At 52.0% G+C, this 18,270-nt stretch overlaps 1 protein-coding gene across 4 annotated transcripts in view; it reads left to right on the forward strand.

The window, feature by feature from the left end:
- The window catches only part of BRE (brain and reproductive organ-expressed (TNFRSF1A modulator)), a 474,306-nt gene extending 465,884 nt beyond the window's left edge, over positions 1–8,422 (forward strand). For all 4 annotated transcript variants that reach the window (XM_010840665.1, XM_010840664.1, XM_010840666.1 and 1 more), the window contains one exon: positions 7,736–8,422. In XM_010840665.1, the coding sequence (XP_010838967.1) occupies positions 7,736–7,799 (64 nt within the window). In that variant the 3' untranslated portion in view covers positions 7,800–8,422. The remainder of the gene's footprint in view (positions 1–7,735) is intronic.
- Positions 8,423–18,270: the final 9,848 nt, after the last annotated feature.

Here is an 18,270-nt window from a genome sequence, read left to right on the forward strand (position 1 = left end):
ACCCCACCCCCACTCCTGGGCAAGGACTGGCCCTGCAGTTGCAGAAGCTGGCTGCATGCTGCTTTAGCCCCAGAGGAACTGGCTAGGCTCCAGAAGGCCTCCTCAGAGAGTCTCAGAAGGAGGGAGAACCACTAGGTAATTTTGATCATTTCAGTACCCATTGACAAATACCCTATGATTTAGAAGGAGGCAGATTTCATCCCAATACTTTGATGTCTAGAAATGGATTCCAGTTGGTTGTTTGTCCTCTTAAAACAGCATTTTATTTAATTCAACACATACTGAGACTACAGCCAGCTTTCTCATGGGCGAGGAGCCCGAGCTGTATAAGACAGAGTCTAGACACCAATCTAAACATCTCAAACTCAAGGCAGACCATGGCTGGGCCTGAGGTTAGAGGCCAGTGTGCCATGGAACCCGGCAGAGGGGAGATTGATTCCAGCTGAGAGCGAGGGCCTCTGCCTGAAGCTGTGAGCGTGTTCTCAGTGTGATATCAAGCTTTTTGCAGCTCTTGGGTTAGTTTCCTTGCTTTGTGAGCTTAGATTCCTTAAAAACAAACCAGGCCTGCTTGAGGATTGGCACCTCTAAGGAGACTGTGTACATGAACCAGTTATAACCACTTGTTTGTTCCTAAAGCCCATACCAGCAATCCAGGCTGGCCTGGCAGGGCACAGCTACAGATTAAGCTCCCATCATGCCAGGCATTTGCTCACCAAGGCGCCCAGAGTCGGTGGGCCATCTTTACAGGGGCTTTTGGAGGGCTTAGGGTGATGGGCATCGAGGCAGAACCAGGTCTCTTTGTAGAGATCCTATTATGAGGATGACCCTTTGTCACCGGAGAGTAACCCCCGATGAGTCAGTCTTTACCATGGCCGTTCAGGACCATGAGGACAAGGCGAGACCACAAGGATGATTAGCGGGACTTGTCTTACACTATTTACAGGACCGCTTTGATTTTCAGACCACAGTCAGCTTGCATATGACTGATTAAAAACATGTGCCAGTTGAAGTCACAGCTGCAGAAGAAAACTCGAAAAAAGAAAGGAGCCTTAGATGTTTAGGAACTCGCCTCTATTTGCAAAAATGAATTCTGACTTGATTTGTGTGTCTTTGATTTCCTGACAGTGAGGTTCGTGTCCCCGAACCACTTCTCCCACCCTGCCCCACCCACCCCCACACTGGCCTGACTTGAGCAAACATTGTAAGGCTCATCTTATGATTGCCCAAAGAAAAGCATTTGGGAATTCCAGAAAGAGACCTCAGAGTCCTATTTCAGAAGAGAGCAGCTGTTTAGGCTTCTGCAGAAACAAAGGTCCCAAGTAAATGAGGCTAAAGGCAGCAAGATCCCAGGGGCTACTCCGTCAGGTCATGCTCCCGTGGGAAGACGAGCTCTGGTGGGACTGGTATCAGAGGCTCTCTTGACTGAACTCGCTCAGCGTCTGTTTTCTCACCTGCAAAATGGGACCATGACTCCTGCCGCACGCGGCAGTACTGTGAGCAATGTTCAATCTGCTTTGTGGGTTTCCTTCCTCTTTCCCCAGAGTCTCCAACCTCTTGGGACTTTTTATTCTCTGTTTTTTGTTTTCATTTTCTTAAAGTGGTACTGATTCAAATGTTTAGATGTTAATTTCACAGATTTTTGTCCTTTTGAAAAGGTCCATTGAATAAATCGAGGCTTATAATTCCAGCAGGGAAAACCCCTTTTGGTGAGAAAGGCTCCTAATTGCCTTCATCTCAAGGTCTCTGAGGATTCCTCTCACAGCTCTCTGTCCCCACTCTCCTTAGTGTCCCCAGAGCCCCTGCCCAGGAGCACCTAGATGATGGATTTTCCAGGCATTGTTACCCCCTGATGACTTAGCTTGAGCTCCCTGACTCTGGACCTCTGCTCAGTGGGAGGGCAGACATGGCCGAGAGAAACGAGCATCCCTCCTTCTCACCACTGCCTGTGTTTCCCAGAACATGTGTTCGGAGCTCTGCCATGTTCGCAAAAAAGCATCCCAGATAATGATGAGCTCTGCCTCCCTGCACCACAAGTCCTTATAATGCCTTGAGGCTTGGGCTTGGCTGGTGCCTTGATTTAACCAGTGAAGGTCAAGACACAAAGAGGTTAAGTGGCTTGCTCAAAGTCACGTGGATTTCTCAGAACCATCACTGGGTGGCACCTAGAGATGACCAAGTATCCATCTGCCTTTTGGAGGTGAGGAGCCAGGCCTGGACTAGAGCCCATGACTTCTGCCTCGTGGCTCAGGGATCTTTCTGTTCACCCCGCTGCCTCTCCTTTTCAGTACTTGTCCTGGACAGAGAAAGGTCTGTTCGAGGACTGGGCCAACTGTGATACCCCCACTTCTGGTAGCCAGAGCCACGTGATTATCTTAAACATCTGTCAGGCCCACAGCCCACCTTCCCCCAACCACACTCTTGACCAGAACTGCGCACAAGAGCACACCCAGAACTCAGGCAAAAGCCAGCCAGGGGTGCAGGTGCCTCCTGTTGCAGAGCCCATCCTTAGATACCATGAATCCACCTCCAGCCTCTCTGGGCTGCATTTCAAGAGGTTCACAGTGTCCTGACAACTTTGGCTGGTGTCAAGTCCTGAGACCGACTATCTCTGTGCCTACAACTGCGAGCACATATGATAAGTGAAAAGTGATCCAAGAAGGCCCAGAGGAAAGGATGATCTGGGACTTTTCCATCCACACAGGGTTTTTCTCTTTTGCAGCCACACATGCCCTAGCTGTTCCCAGGGACTCAGTCTTTCCCCCTCAAACCCAACTGGGTCCCCATGGTAACAGTTGACATCTATTGATCAAGTAGTATGCCAGGCATCAGGCCAAGTGCTTACTTGGAGCATCTCATTTAATCCTCATGAGGATTACTCTTTAAGGTAGGCATTATGGCTCCCCTTTTATAGTCGAAGAAATTAAAGCTGAAGAGGTGAGTCACTTGCACAGGTGGGACAGCCAGTAAGGAGCAGGGCCAAGCCTTGAGCCCAGGTGTGGCTGGCTCCAGAACACACAGTGCCTGTCTTGCACAGCCTCCAGCCTGTGAGGCCTTGGAGATCATCGAGCACAGCTCCCTGCCTTGAAGATGAGGGATCTGGTGCCCAGAAGGGAAGAAACTTACTCCTGGACCCCAGACCCAGAAAAGCAGACCCACTGAGCTCCCCAGCACCCTGATTCCTGACCTCAGGGACTTCCCTCCTGGCAGTGCCTGTGAGCTGAGGCCAGGAGCCAATCCTGCTTCCAGTTCATGGAAAACCTACCAGACCTCGGCCTGGAGTCTGTTCTTTAAGTTTTATTCTGTTGACCTGAGACTCTGTGATGGACTAAGTTGTGATTTTATAAACCCAGAGTGAAGGAACTGAGGTCAGTGGAAAGGGTCAGAACCTGATGTCATCCTCAGGCATATTTAGCTCTAATCTGGTCTAAAAATAATTTCCCTTCCAGTGTGAGTAGAATGGGAGCTTGACTGACTCAAGGCCTCTATCCTGCAGGTCCTTTTGACCAGTGAAGGGGGATGTGAGAAGACCTTCCCTTCACCACCCCTGTAACACACTTACACTTTTGAAGCTTACCACACACTTTGTCTTTGGGTCAAAGAGTTTTTTTAAAGGTGACAGACTAGTGCCATTGGCAAGTGATACATTCTGAGCAGCTCTCCACTTTCTCTGATAAAAAAAACTGAAATAAATGAAAACAATGCTTCAAAAATATATATATAAATGGCTGGGAGCCAGTTGTCATTTTCCCCTTCCTCCCCCTTTCCCCGAGCTGACTTTGTGCGGCTCCGTGTTGAGAGGCGCTCACTGACAACAGCGGGTAGCATCATGCCTTTAAATAGCCCTGCTCCGTACTGCTTCCCTTTGGCGTCACACAGTTTGCCCTGGCAGGGAAAGCCCAGGACAGAACAGGAAAATTCAGAATTTTCTGAAGGAGGAAAGAGCTTGCTGTAAAGCTTTCTCCCTCTTGCCAAGACCTTTCTGTCGAAGGAGCTTGCACTGGTGTGGCCCCTTCTCCCAGAGCTTTCCAAGGAAAAACTGAGCTGAGGAGATTCGCTTCATCAGATTTGCCCCATGTGACACCAGGCATGAGGAGAGAGCACGGGAGAGAGGTGCCCATCCTGGAGCCCAGGGCCCCATTTCAGCAGCAGTCAGTCCCACTCCCTCATCGGGCACCTATTGTGGGGCCGACGGCCTCTCTCTATAGTGTCCTCACCTGTGACCTAAAACAGGGGCTCCACCCCACCCAGTGCTCTAACTCCAGGTGTCCTTTGGGCAGGAAGGCAAATGCAGTGGAGGTTGGCAGCAGCCCATTGGTGCCGGACCCCCTGAAGCAAACACAAATTCTGCTGGGGAGATAGCAGCATGTGAAACACAGGGAAGGAATGAACAGCCCTCACGACTGGTGGCGGCAGCCAGTCAACAAGCTTCCTTCCCACACGTGGTCCTGTGAGAGCATCACATCAGGGTGGGTTTGTCTCCCCTTCTCACCCTGGGGAAACAGAACTTGGGGCGTCTCTTGCCTGGTCCACCTGGCTCTAGGTCTGGGGCAGCTCCTGCCTCATTGCAGTCCTCCTCCCCATAAGGATGATTGTGGGCAAGGGTTCCAAGGTTCTGCGGCTCAGAAAAGGTGGCGGATTGGCTGGAACCAGGATGGTGGAGGGTGTTGATCCTTCTCACCAACAGTCGGCGTAGGCTGAAGTTTGAGAATGGACAACACTTTTGCAGTTTTCTTCCTCAGAATCTAAATGTCTCATCTGCCTGCTTTCTGGGCTTGCTCTGTTTCACCCCGAAAAGCCTGCAAGGGACCTGCTTTAACTGCTCTCACAAACCGGTGGTCATCAGTAGTTACCTTAATTACAGCCATGAAGTCCTCACCCGGCGCTCCGTACAGGCCAGGCCTGTGGGGTCACCGAGAAGGAGACTTGCTCCCTCCTTTCCGGAGCCGGCAGTGCCACCTAGTCCACAATCCGTGTGCACACATGAGACATGCCCAGAAGAAGCACAGAGAATGTCTGCACTCAGGGAGAGAACCTTCTGGTGACCAGGGAAGGCTTGATGGAGGCAAGGGCATTTGGCCCGAGCATGACTAAAGGCCTGGGGTGGTAATGGCATGTGTGAGGAAGAGCAGGTGGCCAGACGGGAGGAAGTGGGAGTGGAGGTTGGCGTCTGGACCGTGCGTGGGCCTCAGGGGGCTTATGACACCCCCGATTGCTCTCTTCTCACGGGTGGACATTCCCTCGTCGCCTCTCACAGCTTCAGCACGTCTGCCATCTGCCTTTAAGTGAGCACCCTGACTCCTTAATGTGCTTCTGATCTCCTGTGACATCACAATGACTCATCTGTAGGTTTTCTGGAAGAGGATCTTCAGCTTTCTTAGCTTCTCAGTGGTGAGGGCAGGGCATGATCCCAAAATGTGACTGAGGAAAAGTGCAGATGACAATCACGGCACTCCAGGCTGCGGGTTTGGGCAGATGAAGGGTCTTGGTTGGGATAGGGACACAGACCCACGCTCAAAGAGAATTCATTTACCTGCAACAGGAAGGTGAAGCCTTGCATCCCAGGAAGAAATAGCAGTGTTGTAAAAGGTAACAAGGCAGGGAGCCCAGGGTGTGGGGACACCAGGGAAGAAGAGGAAGAAGCTGCAGGATGAATTCGCTGCAGAGGTTTAGAGAGAAGTGGAAAGTGAGGGTTCTGTTACAGAAGTACCAGGGCCCGACGCACTTTCAAATGCGTAATAGCGATGAACACATCCATGTGGCACGCACTGGCTTGGATGAATGATAGACGTTCGGGTCATGATGTCCTGGTTGGAAATGTGAGACTGGCAGTTTGGGAGAGAAAGACTGGAGACCCAGGTCCCAGGGGCGGGGAGAGGTGTTCTCTGCTGAGGGTGTTTCAAGCCTGAGAGGAAGCGAGGGGAGTAGAGAGCAGGACTGGAAGAGGTCAAGGAGACATGTCACCTGGAGGTGAGGAGGAGCAGGGAGAGGAGGGAGGGAGCAGGTCTGGATGTTTAGTCCAGGCAGTAGCTTCCAGACGCAGGAGCCGCTGCAGAGAGGCTGCAGAGGCTAGGACTGAAAAGTCTAAGCAAATCCCTGAAATGTGAAAGAGGGCTTCCCGTGACCTGGCGTTGCGGGGCGGGGATCAGGCAGGTGTCATCAGTGACGCTCTGTGTGGCTACCTCGTGGCAACCCTGGGGCTGCTGGGTTTGTGGGGCTCCTCGCCCAACATCGAACCACCTGTTTGAGCTTCTTGACTCCTGAGCGGTTCTCTGCTCTTTTCTCACGGGTGGCCATCACCTCGTCGCCTCTCACAGCTTCAGCACGTCTGCCTTCTGCCTTTAAGTGAGCGCCCTGACTCCTAATGTGCTTCTGATCTCCTGGGAGCCTGGAGCACCAAGTTTCCTAGGACTGTATCCTAAATATTAATAACATAGACTTGGGTGAGGTACCTGAGGCCTTTATGGTACCAATGGTGACAGGTCATCTAGCTCGTGTCCCAGGTCTGGGGGAGCCACTGCTGGATAAGTCAGCTGCTCTGATCTCACCGGCATCAGGGGCAAGAGAGGGGGGACCGGGAGCACACAGAGTGCCCACCCCAACCTCCCCGTCTTGTTGCCCTCTGCCTCCCACCGTGCCCTTTCTCCTCTGGAACAGTGTTGAGTTCCCAGCTCACGTGCAGCAGTCCCGTGCTCCCAGGCCTCTGCCCTGCTGTATCTTTTCCTGGAACACGTGTAAAATGCCTGCTTCACCTCCTCCTCCATTGATTGCCCCAGGCTGGTGCCTCATGGCACCTCCGTAAGCGCCCTCACCACAGGAGTCGGTATTTCTTCTGTGTCTGCTGCTCCTCAAAACTGAGCTCACCTGCATGGGGTGCCATGTCTGGAGCATCTCCCAACCCCTGGCACTTCAGACAGTGCCAGGCACAGCCTCCTGCTGTTGAATGGAAAGTCTGCTTCTACAGGTTCGAATCTGGGTGCCAGAAGGACCAAATGGTCCGCCCCAGATCCTGTCACTAGTCTGAGAAGGCTCTCCTGACACCCAGCCTGATTTTCTTTTCAATAGATCAAACCACAAGCATGTTTGCAAATAAATGGAGACCATGGTTCACTTAGAAATTCCTCGTATTAGGCCTTGCTTATCTATACTCAGGAGACCTGGGTTTGATCCCTGGGTCGGGAAGATCCCCTGGAGAAGGAAATGGCAACCCACTCTGGTATTCTTGCCTGGTAAATCCCATGGATAGAGGAGCCTGGTGAGATACAATCCACAGGGTCACAAAGAGTCAGACACAACTGAGCGACCAGCACTCTTTTCTTTTCTTTGTCTGTATGAAGTTGATCCAACTGAGTGAAAAGTACAACCCCGTTGATATTTCAGATCACGAAAATGACTGGTTGCTTGGCTTGGTCACTCTCTGGCTTGTAGCTTGGACCCAACCTGGGAAAGGGCAGACAGAACCTGAGTACTGATGTCTAATGGGAATTGGCAGCCAGGAAGTTCTGAATACAAGCCTTTTAAGCATCCAGGAGAGAGAGCACGGCAGTGAACTGCCTGGACCTCTCTTGGAAAAATCCAGAAGGCTTTGCATCAGCAGAGAAGGAAAATCCAACCCAAGATGCATGAACAATAAATAACAACTGTTCTGAGTTAGGTTGAAAGCTCTGAGTTGCACTTTTTTTTTTTTTCAAGTTGTTTGTGCTAACCACAATTTTTTTTTCTCCCCTTTTCCCACCAGGGCTTATTTCAAAACCTTTGTCCCTCAGTTCCAGGAGGCAGCGTTTGCCAATGGAAAGCTCTAGGAAACACCAGTCTTGAGAGGTGGCCAGCCAGACTGCTCTGTCCACATGCGTGTCAGCACATAGGGCTGCTTCCTGGAAGCCATTGGAATGTCTTCATGGCAGCGTTTCGCTCACACAGCAGCTTTGCTTCACGACTGGAACCCAGACTTGAGCTGGCTGGCGGGAACCTGGGTCCCAGAGCCCCCGCCTCTGGTGGCTCCCTCTTTGTTTCCTGCAGTATATTTCTTAGTTGAAAGAAATAAAGTCACAAATCATGATGCCGTATTTTTCCAGGGAAAGTAAGACATCCTGAATGCACACACCCTGATTCCAAAGCCTTTGTCTCTGAGACCTCTTTTTAAGTTTTCAGATTAAACACACCTTTGCTTTTCTCTTTCCCCCGAAATGAGTGCCTGTGTGCTTCACACCCCCATGTGTCCCATTTTGGACAGTCCTCCAAAAGCGCTGCTACCTGAATGAGCCTGACCAGCTGGCAAGGTTTCAGCCACTTCCCAGCCAGGCCCAGGACTGGCGCTCAGGAACAACCAGGTTCTAGCACCAGCCTCGCCTCCAGGCCCCTGTGCGTGCTCCAGGTACGAAGCCCGTCCTGACCCAGGAGGCGGTCATTAAAGTCATTAAAGCTTGTTGAATGCCTCAAGAAATTTATCTCTCTTCTCCTGTCCCTCCTCCCGATGCCATTGGGAGAGTTGTTTGGGCTTATGAAGCACTCTGTGAATTATACCTGGAAGACACAGGTAGGGTCCCGTGGGCGAACCCTGGGCTCAGGCCTGCCAGCTCTGCTGCCACCCAGGAACAAGACTGGGCAAGGCACCCTGAGCAAGCTCCATCTTACCTAAATTTGTGGATTATCAGAGCCGGGTGGGGTTTCAGAAGTCATCTGTTTCTACCCCCCGAATCCCTCTCCCCTGCTACTCCCTTTAAGGTCAGAAGTGAAAACCAAGGCCCACAAGCTAAAGAAATACTGCCAGTAAATTAGGGCAAACCTGGGAGCTGAGAGCCATCACATGACTTCCCTGAGCTTACACCCAGGCTGGCCACGGCCAGCTTGTCCACTCGACAAGGTCTAGTTTAGTTTAGTGGGGTTCCACCCTGAGGGCTTTCAGCCCCGGAAGTGGGACCCTGGCATGGAGGCGAGAGAAACAAGCTGACCTGCGTGGCCTGGGCTCCTTTCTTCAACTCACCTGCCTCCCACCCTCTGTAGGGCCTGCACAGGCGGAACCCGACCCCTCACTGTTCCCTCAGCTCCTCTTGTGGCTCCTGGAGCCCACGTAAACCTGAAAGGGAGCCAGCTCAGGGCCGCTGTGGGGGCTGGTGAGAGACACCCCTCCTTCCTGTGTTCTCTAGCACTCGAGAATGTTCTCAGGAGGCAGGGGAACCACTAGAAGAGACCTCTCAGCTTGGCTTCTAGCTGAAGGGCTGCCCTCCTCTGGGATCTTTCACCACGTGAGTACTTCACCTTGAAGCCTTGGGAATTCCTGTGACAGAGAACAGTCCGGTGTCCCATGTCTGCACCCCAGCTCTGCTGTCAGCCAGCTGTGTGACCCTGAGTAAGTCCCTTCCCTGTGTAGTCAGAACCACGCCGGGAGCTTTTTAAAGAACCACTGCGCAGGGCCCCACTGCCAGCCTGCTGAATCACATCTTGTTAGCTGAGGCTTGGGTGTCTGGATTTTGATAAAACTCCCAGGTGATGCTGTTGAGCAGGTGGTCATGACCACACTGGAGTCTCCTGACTGTGGCCAGCTGCCTGCCTCCTCTACGTCAGGCCAGCTGTGGGCCAAGCTCCACTCTCCTACTCCTGACATGGTCACTTAGGACGGAGGGTATGGATTGGGCTCGCTGCACACGGAACCAAGAGTAGACTGAGTCAGACTTTGTTTCAGAACCAGTAGGGGCTTCCAGCTCCAGTTCTAGCAGGGGCTGGTTGGCAGGTATGAGATGGGTGCGATCACATGGCCTGGACCCTTGGCATTTCAAATAGTCAGTAGTGGCAGCAGCCAGTACTGGGCAGTGCAGCCCAGGAGTGGCCTTCCTGCCCTTGCCAACATCTAGGGGTCCAGACGGCTCAGGCTGGCCAGATCGTCCATGGTAGCCCACACATCTGTGAAGCACGCCTGACCAATCAGAAGTGCTATCTGTGCTTTATCTCAGCACATCTCTCTACAGCAGACCTGTGAAATAAGCAAGTGAGGAGGAAACAAGATCAGAGAGGTTAATTGAGTTACCCATGATCACCAGCTAGTCGGTGCCAGTCGGGACTCAGCCCATGCTCCAGATCCAGTGCCACTTCTCACTTTTGTCCCTAACTCTAGGAAATAAGGGCTTCCCTGGTGGCTCAGCAGTAAAGGATCTGCCTGCAGTGCAAGAGATGCAAGAGACTCAGGTTCAATCCCTGGGTTGGGAAGATCCCCTGGAGTAGGAAATGGCAACCCATTCCAGCATTCTTGCCTGGAGAATCCCATGGACAGAGGAACCTGGTGGGCCACAGTCCATGGGGTCACCAAGAGTCAGACACGACTGTGCAACTAAACACACATGCACACGAGTAAACAAACAGGTTTTTTCCCCAGTGAAGGGTGATGAGCTATGTGTAGCTTTGTGAGCACGGAGATGATAGGATTTTTTAGAAGACTTTCAGCCCTAGTAGCACAGAGGGAAGGTTTGGGCTGCTTTTCTTAGGGGCAAGCAAACAACAGAAGGTGACAGTAGCCACTTCAAATGCCAGGGACTCAGAACCAGTATTTGTGAGATTTTTATCTCCACCCCCAACAGCAACGGAAGCAAGTGGCACTTGTAAATGGGCGACAGTCGCCTGTGTGTTTTTTAAACACTTCTTGCTAGTTCGGCCCATCGCTGCATTGTATCTGCACACAGAGTGCAGCCCAGGACTAATTAGTAAATGGCTATAAAATGCTTTGAAGATGAAAAGTACCATATATGAGAACACATTATTATTACCTCATAAATCCTGTCTCCAGCTTACTCAGCCCTTGTAATTTCAGTTGCATCTTTAAGCTCAGCACAGACAAGGAAAAGGTGTTATGAGTGTTTGCTGCTAATAGCTGGATCAGGGCATCTCCTCGGGTGCCAAGGAGGAGGCAGAAGAGACTGGAGAAGCAAGTGTTCATCCTTCTCCCAGCCATTTGGCTTCCTGAGGACCCACCACCAACAGAGAGATGGTGCTTCGTTAGAGAGAGATGGGCCCATTTACTCCTCAGGATGAACTGGGAAGTGGGTGAGCTTGAGGAGGAGAGAGACTTATATTTGAATCCTGGCTCTGCCCACTGAGTCACTAGCAAATATATAACAAGCTGTTCTTCAGCAGTTTAAAAAAGAAGACGAGGGTAGATGAGGGTTGGGGGGAGGAGGAGCCTCCTTTTTATCATTTGCTGCTTTTCATGATGTGAACGCTCCCACCATGACCGATTCCAAGCTCCCAGCATGAGGTCCCTAGACGCAGCCTTGGGGAGAGCACGGAGAGCCGCATGGTGGAAGCCTCTTGGAGTGAGCAGACTCTGGTGTGGATCTTAAATCTCGCTGAGTTTTGTTATCCTCATCTGTAAAATGGGAATAAATACCATCTGCCTCCCGGAGTGGTGAGAATTAAATAAGAAAAGTACATGAAGCACCAAGTAAGGAGCTCGGCACACAGAAACGTTTGCTAAACCATGGCTATTACAGAGCAGAAAAAGGATTTTTTGATGTTGATTGGCCTTTTCCTAATAAGTCAGAATGTCCCTGCTTGGACTTCCCTGGCAGTCCAGTGGTTAAGACTCCATGTTTCCACTGCAGGAGGCATGGGGTTGATCCCTGGTCGGGGAACTAAGATCCTGAATGCTGTACAGTGTGGAGACCCAAAAAAGAGTTTTGCCAATGAATGTGGCCTTGGGAAGAGTGACCCTGTCTTTATAACTAGGAAGAGAAGATGATGTCATCCTGATTTTAATACATGAGGGATTAGATGTATCCATGAATGTTCCCTCCTCCCCTCCCCCCACACCAGTCTTGGTTTAACTCTCAGCAGGTCCCCAGGCACTCGAAGTGACCTGCTTTTTTGCCCCCACCTCCTGTGGGCAGGAGAATCAGAACAGCACAAGCCACTCTTGCTTCTGACTCAGTTTCGGTTCCTGACAGCTACAGGTCCTTGTTTTGGAGTTACAGCCTAGCCAGAGAAACGACCACACTCAGTTGGCCTCTTCCTTGGGCCTATAAATAGAAAGAGCCCAGAATCTGCCCCAGTTCATGGGGACTGGCCTGTCCCACAGTTCTTAACGTGAATGTTAAAACAGCATCTAATGGTAAGGTGACATCGAATTCGCTCAATGGCATCTTCTTAATTCACTGGTGCTTTTAAAAATGAAAACAAGAGAAGAAACATCCCCTTTATGTATCTTTGGTGTTTATGTGCAGTGGCAGGAGAATAAAAGCCGAGAGAGTAGACCAGCTATGTAACAGTCACAGTGTACTGAGTGGAGGTCACACTGATCACTGATCAGTGATCACTAATCACTTGGGGAGCTATGAATGATAATTCCATACTAGCTGCTTTCCCTTTTTTTTTTACAAATATTTATTTACTTGGCTGCTCTGGGTCTTAAGTTGTGACACATGGGATACTCAATCTTAGTTCCAGCATCCAGGATCTTTAGTTGCGGCATGTGGGATCTAGTTCCCTAGTCAGGGATGGAACCCAGGCTGCTTGTACTGGGAGCCCAGAGTCAGCCACTGGACCACCAGGGAAGTCCCACTAGCTGCTTTTCTAATCCTCGCAACAGCTAAGCGAGGTAGGTGTTATGATCCCCATCTTATAGAGAAACTAAGCCTCAAAGAAGTTAAATAACTTACCTACAGACAGGAAACTGGTACATTTCCTTATTCATCCATCGTTTCTAACTTTCCCTCCCTGACCCTCATTCTCTCCCTTTCCATCCCCTTCCTGATTTCACAAAGGAAGTGAACTCAGATCTCTGTTTCTACTTCCTTTTTCCAGCTTGCCCAAATGAGAGATTTATTGAGCATCTATTGTGTGCATAGCTCTGTATAAGACATTCATATACCTGTTTTCGCTATTTTCCCAAGGAGGAAGAGGGACTTGGATAGATGGGACTGGTCAGGGTCAGATGCCCAAGGCTGCTGGTTCCAAGGCCAGGCTTCACACACTGGTTCTGTGTGTCTGTCCCCCAGGTAAGATGCTCTGCAGCAGTCTTTGTAAACATGGATAGGTCTATCTATGTGGCTACCTAAATATATATATAAATTCCAGTTGATTTTCAGATGGTTGAACCAGGGTCAGCCTACAGTTTAAAAAAAAAGTCCAACTTCAAAGCTTGTGCCATATTCTCAGGTTAAAGTCCAACACACGCTTGGTTGAAATAATGGCCTAATATCTGGGAAAAACAAGATGAAAATAGTTGTTGTAATCATTAAGGGAAATTACCAAGGTATTACCAAAGACAGCAGAATCCATGACTGACTCCAGGTTAAATATGAAATAACTCCAAGGGTTATTTCCTAACATAACTCATGTTTTTTTCTTCAGGGTTCCTACATTGACTCCTTCATTCTTCTCTGATTCCCTGAGAAGAACCACACTTTACAAGCCTGCAAGGTCATGGTTGGGGTCACGATGAATTATGACTAATGGTGGCAATAAAAGTAGCCCCACAGGCCCCAGGAGTGACCAGATGGCCTTCCCTGCCCTGGGTCAGCTGCCTTGGTACTATCTTGGGATGAGCCAGATGGTGTGGGACACACTTGTTCCTCCAAAGCAGAGCCCACCACCCCCTTCTTTAAAGCCCCCAGGGGGCAGAGTCCATCTACAGAGGTCTCCTCATTCCAGGGTCTCTTGGAATATACCCTTGGAGCCGGTTTAGAAGCCACTCAAGAAAATTCATTCCTCTCGATTCCATGACCACATTTCTGCCACAAAATGGAACTCCCCAGCTCCCGGAGACCTGTGGCTGTTTGAGTAGGTACCAATAGAGTAGAAGCTAGGAGGGTACCAGGTACCTCTAGAAATAAGGTGGTGGATGGCTCTCAATAGTGACACTGTGAGTGGTATTCCAGGCCCTTGTTCCGGGTCCTTCGCATCCATTGCCTTCTTTGTCCTCTGACCCTTCAAAGCATTAGGAGAGGCCACTGCTGCAGAGAGGGAGTCAAAGGGAGGGGTCAGGGCTCTGCTGGCAATTCCTGAGAAGGTCAAGATCATTTGAGGAAGGCAGCGTCCCCCACCTCCCCAGGGGAAATTTTGAATGACATGGTTCATGCGGGTGCATGAGTTCAAGTAGGTTCTTGGAGGGGTTTTCCCTTGGAGTTATTTTATATCCCAGCTGGAGCCTGGTGTCATGCCATGCCTGGGAACACGAGGACTGGGGCAGGGGTCACTGACAGGCCAGACCGCCCTGAGGGGAGACGCAGTTCACCTGGAAGTGTGTGCACACCCCCACATGCACACAGCCGGTGACTTAGCTGACCTGACCCTGCTTATCCTGTCCCAGCGGTCACTCCCAGGACTCAGCACAGGCCCGGGCCGGGGTAGACGCCTCACCCCAACTCCATGCCGTGGTGCTCGGCCTGTGCTGGCCAGTGGGTTGTGCAACCCAGCCATCTCCCCACTTGCCACCTGCGCCAACAGCCCAGGCTGCCCCCGGGCCACCCCGTTGCCTCACCTGCTGTCACCCTAGCCTCCGGAGCTGGTGGCGCCTCCCCCACCTCGCCCACTCCAGCTGCTGGCCGGTCAGCAGCCGGCAGCCACCGGGCAGTGACCCCTTCCAGAACTCTCCCCAGGCTGGAGCCTCGTGTGGGTGAAGCCAAGCCCTGGGCTAATTGGCTTGTTGTTGGAGTTGAGGCCGTGGGCTCTGGAGCCAGCTGGCCTGAGTCAAATGCCTTCTCCACCACTTTCTGGAGGCGTGGACTTGAGTAAGCTGCTTGACCTCAGTTTCCTACCCTGCGAAATGGGGCAACTGCCTGTGTCCTGGGCCTGGCAGCGGACTTGGTGAATCCAGCCATGAGGGCCAGCGTTGGCAGAGTCAATGCCCAGACAAGGCTGTCTGGTGTTAGCGCGTTTTTCGGTCTGACGCAGGCTGTTCCTCGCCTTCTTCTTAACTGCTTCCTTTCCTTTAACATCCCTGCCCTTGAGCATCACCTGACCAAAAAAAAAAAAAAAATCCTTTTCTGCTCCTGCCATCCAGTCTCATAGATGCGGCTCCCTCCTAGAACATCTGGGAGCCCTTGCTACCAGCCTCCTGCAGTCCCACTGGCCCACAGCCACCTCCTTCCCTCCCGGGGTCCCCAGCAAGCCTGTGCTGAATGAACCTGGGCTCCTCAACTTGTCACTTCTGTCAAGCTCCTAAGACCTCCTTTTTTCAGAAAGTTTTGCTTATTCCACTGCATTTCTTAAGGAATCATTTGAAACCAATGACTTAGATACTTGCTTACATTCCAGTGAGCACCAGAGACTGGAAGTTACCTCACTGAATGGGCACGTTTCCAGTCAAAACTAGAACACTTTACTAGCTGGGATTCCTGCTTGCTGGTAAACAGGCAGTAGGTATTAGCCTTCCTTAAAATCTTGACTGTTGATGGTGGACCTCTTTCCTGCCTTTCGGACCCCCGGTTGAAAAGCCTGGTCTGCCTGGGCCAAGCCCAGGGGTTAAATGGAGAAACAGAAGGAACTCCTAGTGTAACCATCACAGCTCCCTCTCTAGTACCCCCTCCTCCTCTCTCTCACATGTGAGCCACCCGGCTCTTGACAGGCTGCCCAGAGAGTGAAAAGCAGGTTTCCAGGGCCGGAGACGGTAACGTCATCCAGAAACCTTGAGGAGAGTCACACACCCATGGAAGGGTGGCCAGCCCTACCGAGGCTGTAGGAAGAGATGCCAGGGCCATCCTGGAACTGAAAGATGGACTGAGTTCAAGGAGGACACAGGTGATCCCAGGCTGTCAGTTTAGGATAAACAGATGTGAAGTAGAACAGAAATCAGTGCCCAGCCAGGTAGCCCTCCATCCCTTCCACACTTGTTTATTGAGTACTTTCTGTGGGCCCAGATGTGGGAGTTGCTTCCCCAGAAAGTAGGAATTGAATTCCGTCTGTCAGCACCCCACCCCTGATCCTGGCACTGAGGCTGTACTGATGATAAAACCAGCCCTGCCCCAGAAGAGCCAGGAGGATAAGGCAAGTACCAAAGGTCAGTCTATTCAAAGCTATGGTTCTTCCAGTAGTCATGTATGGATGTGAGAGTTGGACCATAAAGAAGGCTGAGCACTGAAGAATTGATACTTTTGAACTGGTTTTGGAGAAGACTCTTGAGAGTCCCTTGGACTGCAAAGAGTTCAAACCAGTCAATCCTAAAGGAAATCGATCCTGAACATACATTGGAAGGACTGATGCTGAAGCTGAAGCTCCAAAACTTTGGCCACCTGATGCGAGGAGCTGATTCATTGGAAAAGACCTTGATGCTGGGGAAGACTGAAGGCAAGAGGAGAAGGGGATGACAGAGGATGAGATGATTGGATGGCATCACCGACTTGATGGACATGAGTTTGAGCAAACTCTGGGAGATGGTGAAGGACAGGTGAGCCTGACATGCTGCAGTCCATGGGGTCACAAAGAGTTGGATATGACTGAGCGACTGAACAGCAACAACTCCCCTCACCCCCCACTGCTGACAGGGAAGACAGTGATGAGCTGTGTGGTGAAAGCAGATTCACACTGCTTAGGTCCAGGCCATGCACATCAGGGAGGGCTTCCTGGAAGAGGGGCCAGCTATGCACACATTCAGCCTCTTGGCCCCACTAATACTTTATCCCTTTACCTCCCCGTGATGTTCCAGCTTCCTGGCAGGCTCTGCTACGGGGCTGAGGAGCACATGATGCCTAGTTTGGATGCATATTCAGTTATCGCTTGAACATGTACTTGTTGCTCAGGCACTGTTCCAGAACAGCAGGGCATAGAGCATAACAGTCCCTGCTCTCGTGGAGGTTCCACTGCGGGGAGAGCACGAACAGGATACGGAGGAAGTGGCCCACATGGTAGACGATAAGAGAGGAGGAAAATCAAGCAAGGATGGGGAGGAGTGTGCTTTTAACCAGGGTGGTCAGGGAAGGCCTCACTGAGGAGGTGACATTTGAGCCAAGACCTAAAGGAGGAAAGCGAAAGGGGCAGGGCATGGTCCTCCACCTTCCCTTCCCAGAACCTGCCCCATCCCCAGGGCCTGGTGTGGACTTGCCTCGGGTCCCCTGGGAACCTACCCAGAAATTCAGGAACCCAGAACATCCAGGGGTGGCAGGCAAAGAGCAGTGAAGCCCTCGAATCTCCCTGGGACACAGGAGGTCTGGGCAGTGAGGAGAGACCCGGAGCCCAGCCCTTCCCCTGTTTCGCACGCCCTCAGCCCCTCTCTCTGCCTCTACTCCTGCCACTTGGTGGGAAAGGCAGGTGGCAGGGGGCCCTAGCAGGCAATGGGCAGCTTTTACTGTGGCTCTTGTCAGTGGGTCACCAATGTCTAGGCTTCTGAGGGCCATCAAGATCATCGGGGCTAATGCTAACTCAGGTGGGCAACCCGAGGCCCAGAGAGGAGCAGGGACCCAGCATGAGGCTAAAGCCCAATCTGACTCCAGCAATTTTTCACCTTCCTCTTGAACTCAGCTGAAGTGCAGTGGCTCAGTTGTGTCCGACTCTTTGTGACCCCATGGACTGTAGCCTACATTTCCTTCTCCAGGAGATCTTCCCGACCAAGGGATCGAACCCAGGTCTCCCACGATGTGGGCAGATGCTTTACCATCTGAGCCACCAGGGAAGCTCAGCTGAGGCAGAGGCCAAGCAGGCTCTTCCCCAGTATCATGGGGCCATGGTGATGAGGAGGGAAGGAAGATGCCCTGAAGGAAGGCAGGAGGGTCGTGATCTGCAGGGAGCCTTCCCCTGTCAGGGCCACCTTGAACGGGAAGGCTGGGGAGGTTAAAGTGCAGCACACCCCCCTGAACCTCCCACCCCCGCCCCCGCCACCTCCAGCTACTCTGCAAACCCGGGGGCAGACCCCGGGGGCAGTGGCCCGGGAGGAGCACCTTTTTTCAATTTTCCTTCAGGCCCTGCAGAGAGCCCCCACAGCCCTGATGCAGGTCACCTGGCCTATTTTGGAAAGGCTCCCTGGCCAGCCTGGGCTGTAGCTACAGCTTGCTATTGGAGAGCCCGTGGGCCTGGGGGGGCCGGAGGGGACAGTGGTAGCTGGAATGCTGGCCCGGCCCTGGGCTGGTCGCCTCTTTCCTCCTGTCCCGCCTGGGAGCCACGGCGCTGCGTCTGTTTGGGGTACTGTTTTCTCACATGGTGTCCATTCCCGTCCAGGCTGGACGTATCTGCTTTGGGCTCCTGTCTCTTCTTGTGTCAGCCCCTGGCCCACCCAGAGCCCCACCAGAGCCACCCTTACCCCACAGGCGGGGCCGCCACACCTGTCCACCGTGGGGGGGCCGGGGCCCGGCCTCA

The sequence above is a fragment of the Bison bison genome, unplaced genomic scaffold (assembly GCF_000754665.1).
Source record: "Bison bison bison isolate TAMUID 2011002044 unplaced genomic scaffold, Bison_UMD1.0 scf7180017864145, whole genome shotgun sequence".
In the NCBI taxonomy this organism is placed as follows: domain Eukaryota; kingdom Metazoa; phylum Chordata; class Mammalia; order Artiodactyla; family Bovidae; genus Bison; species Bison bison.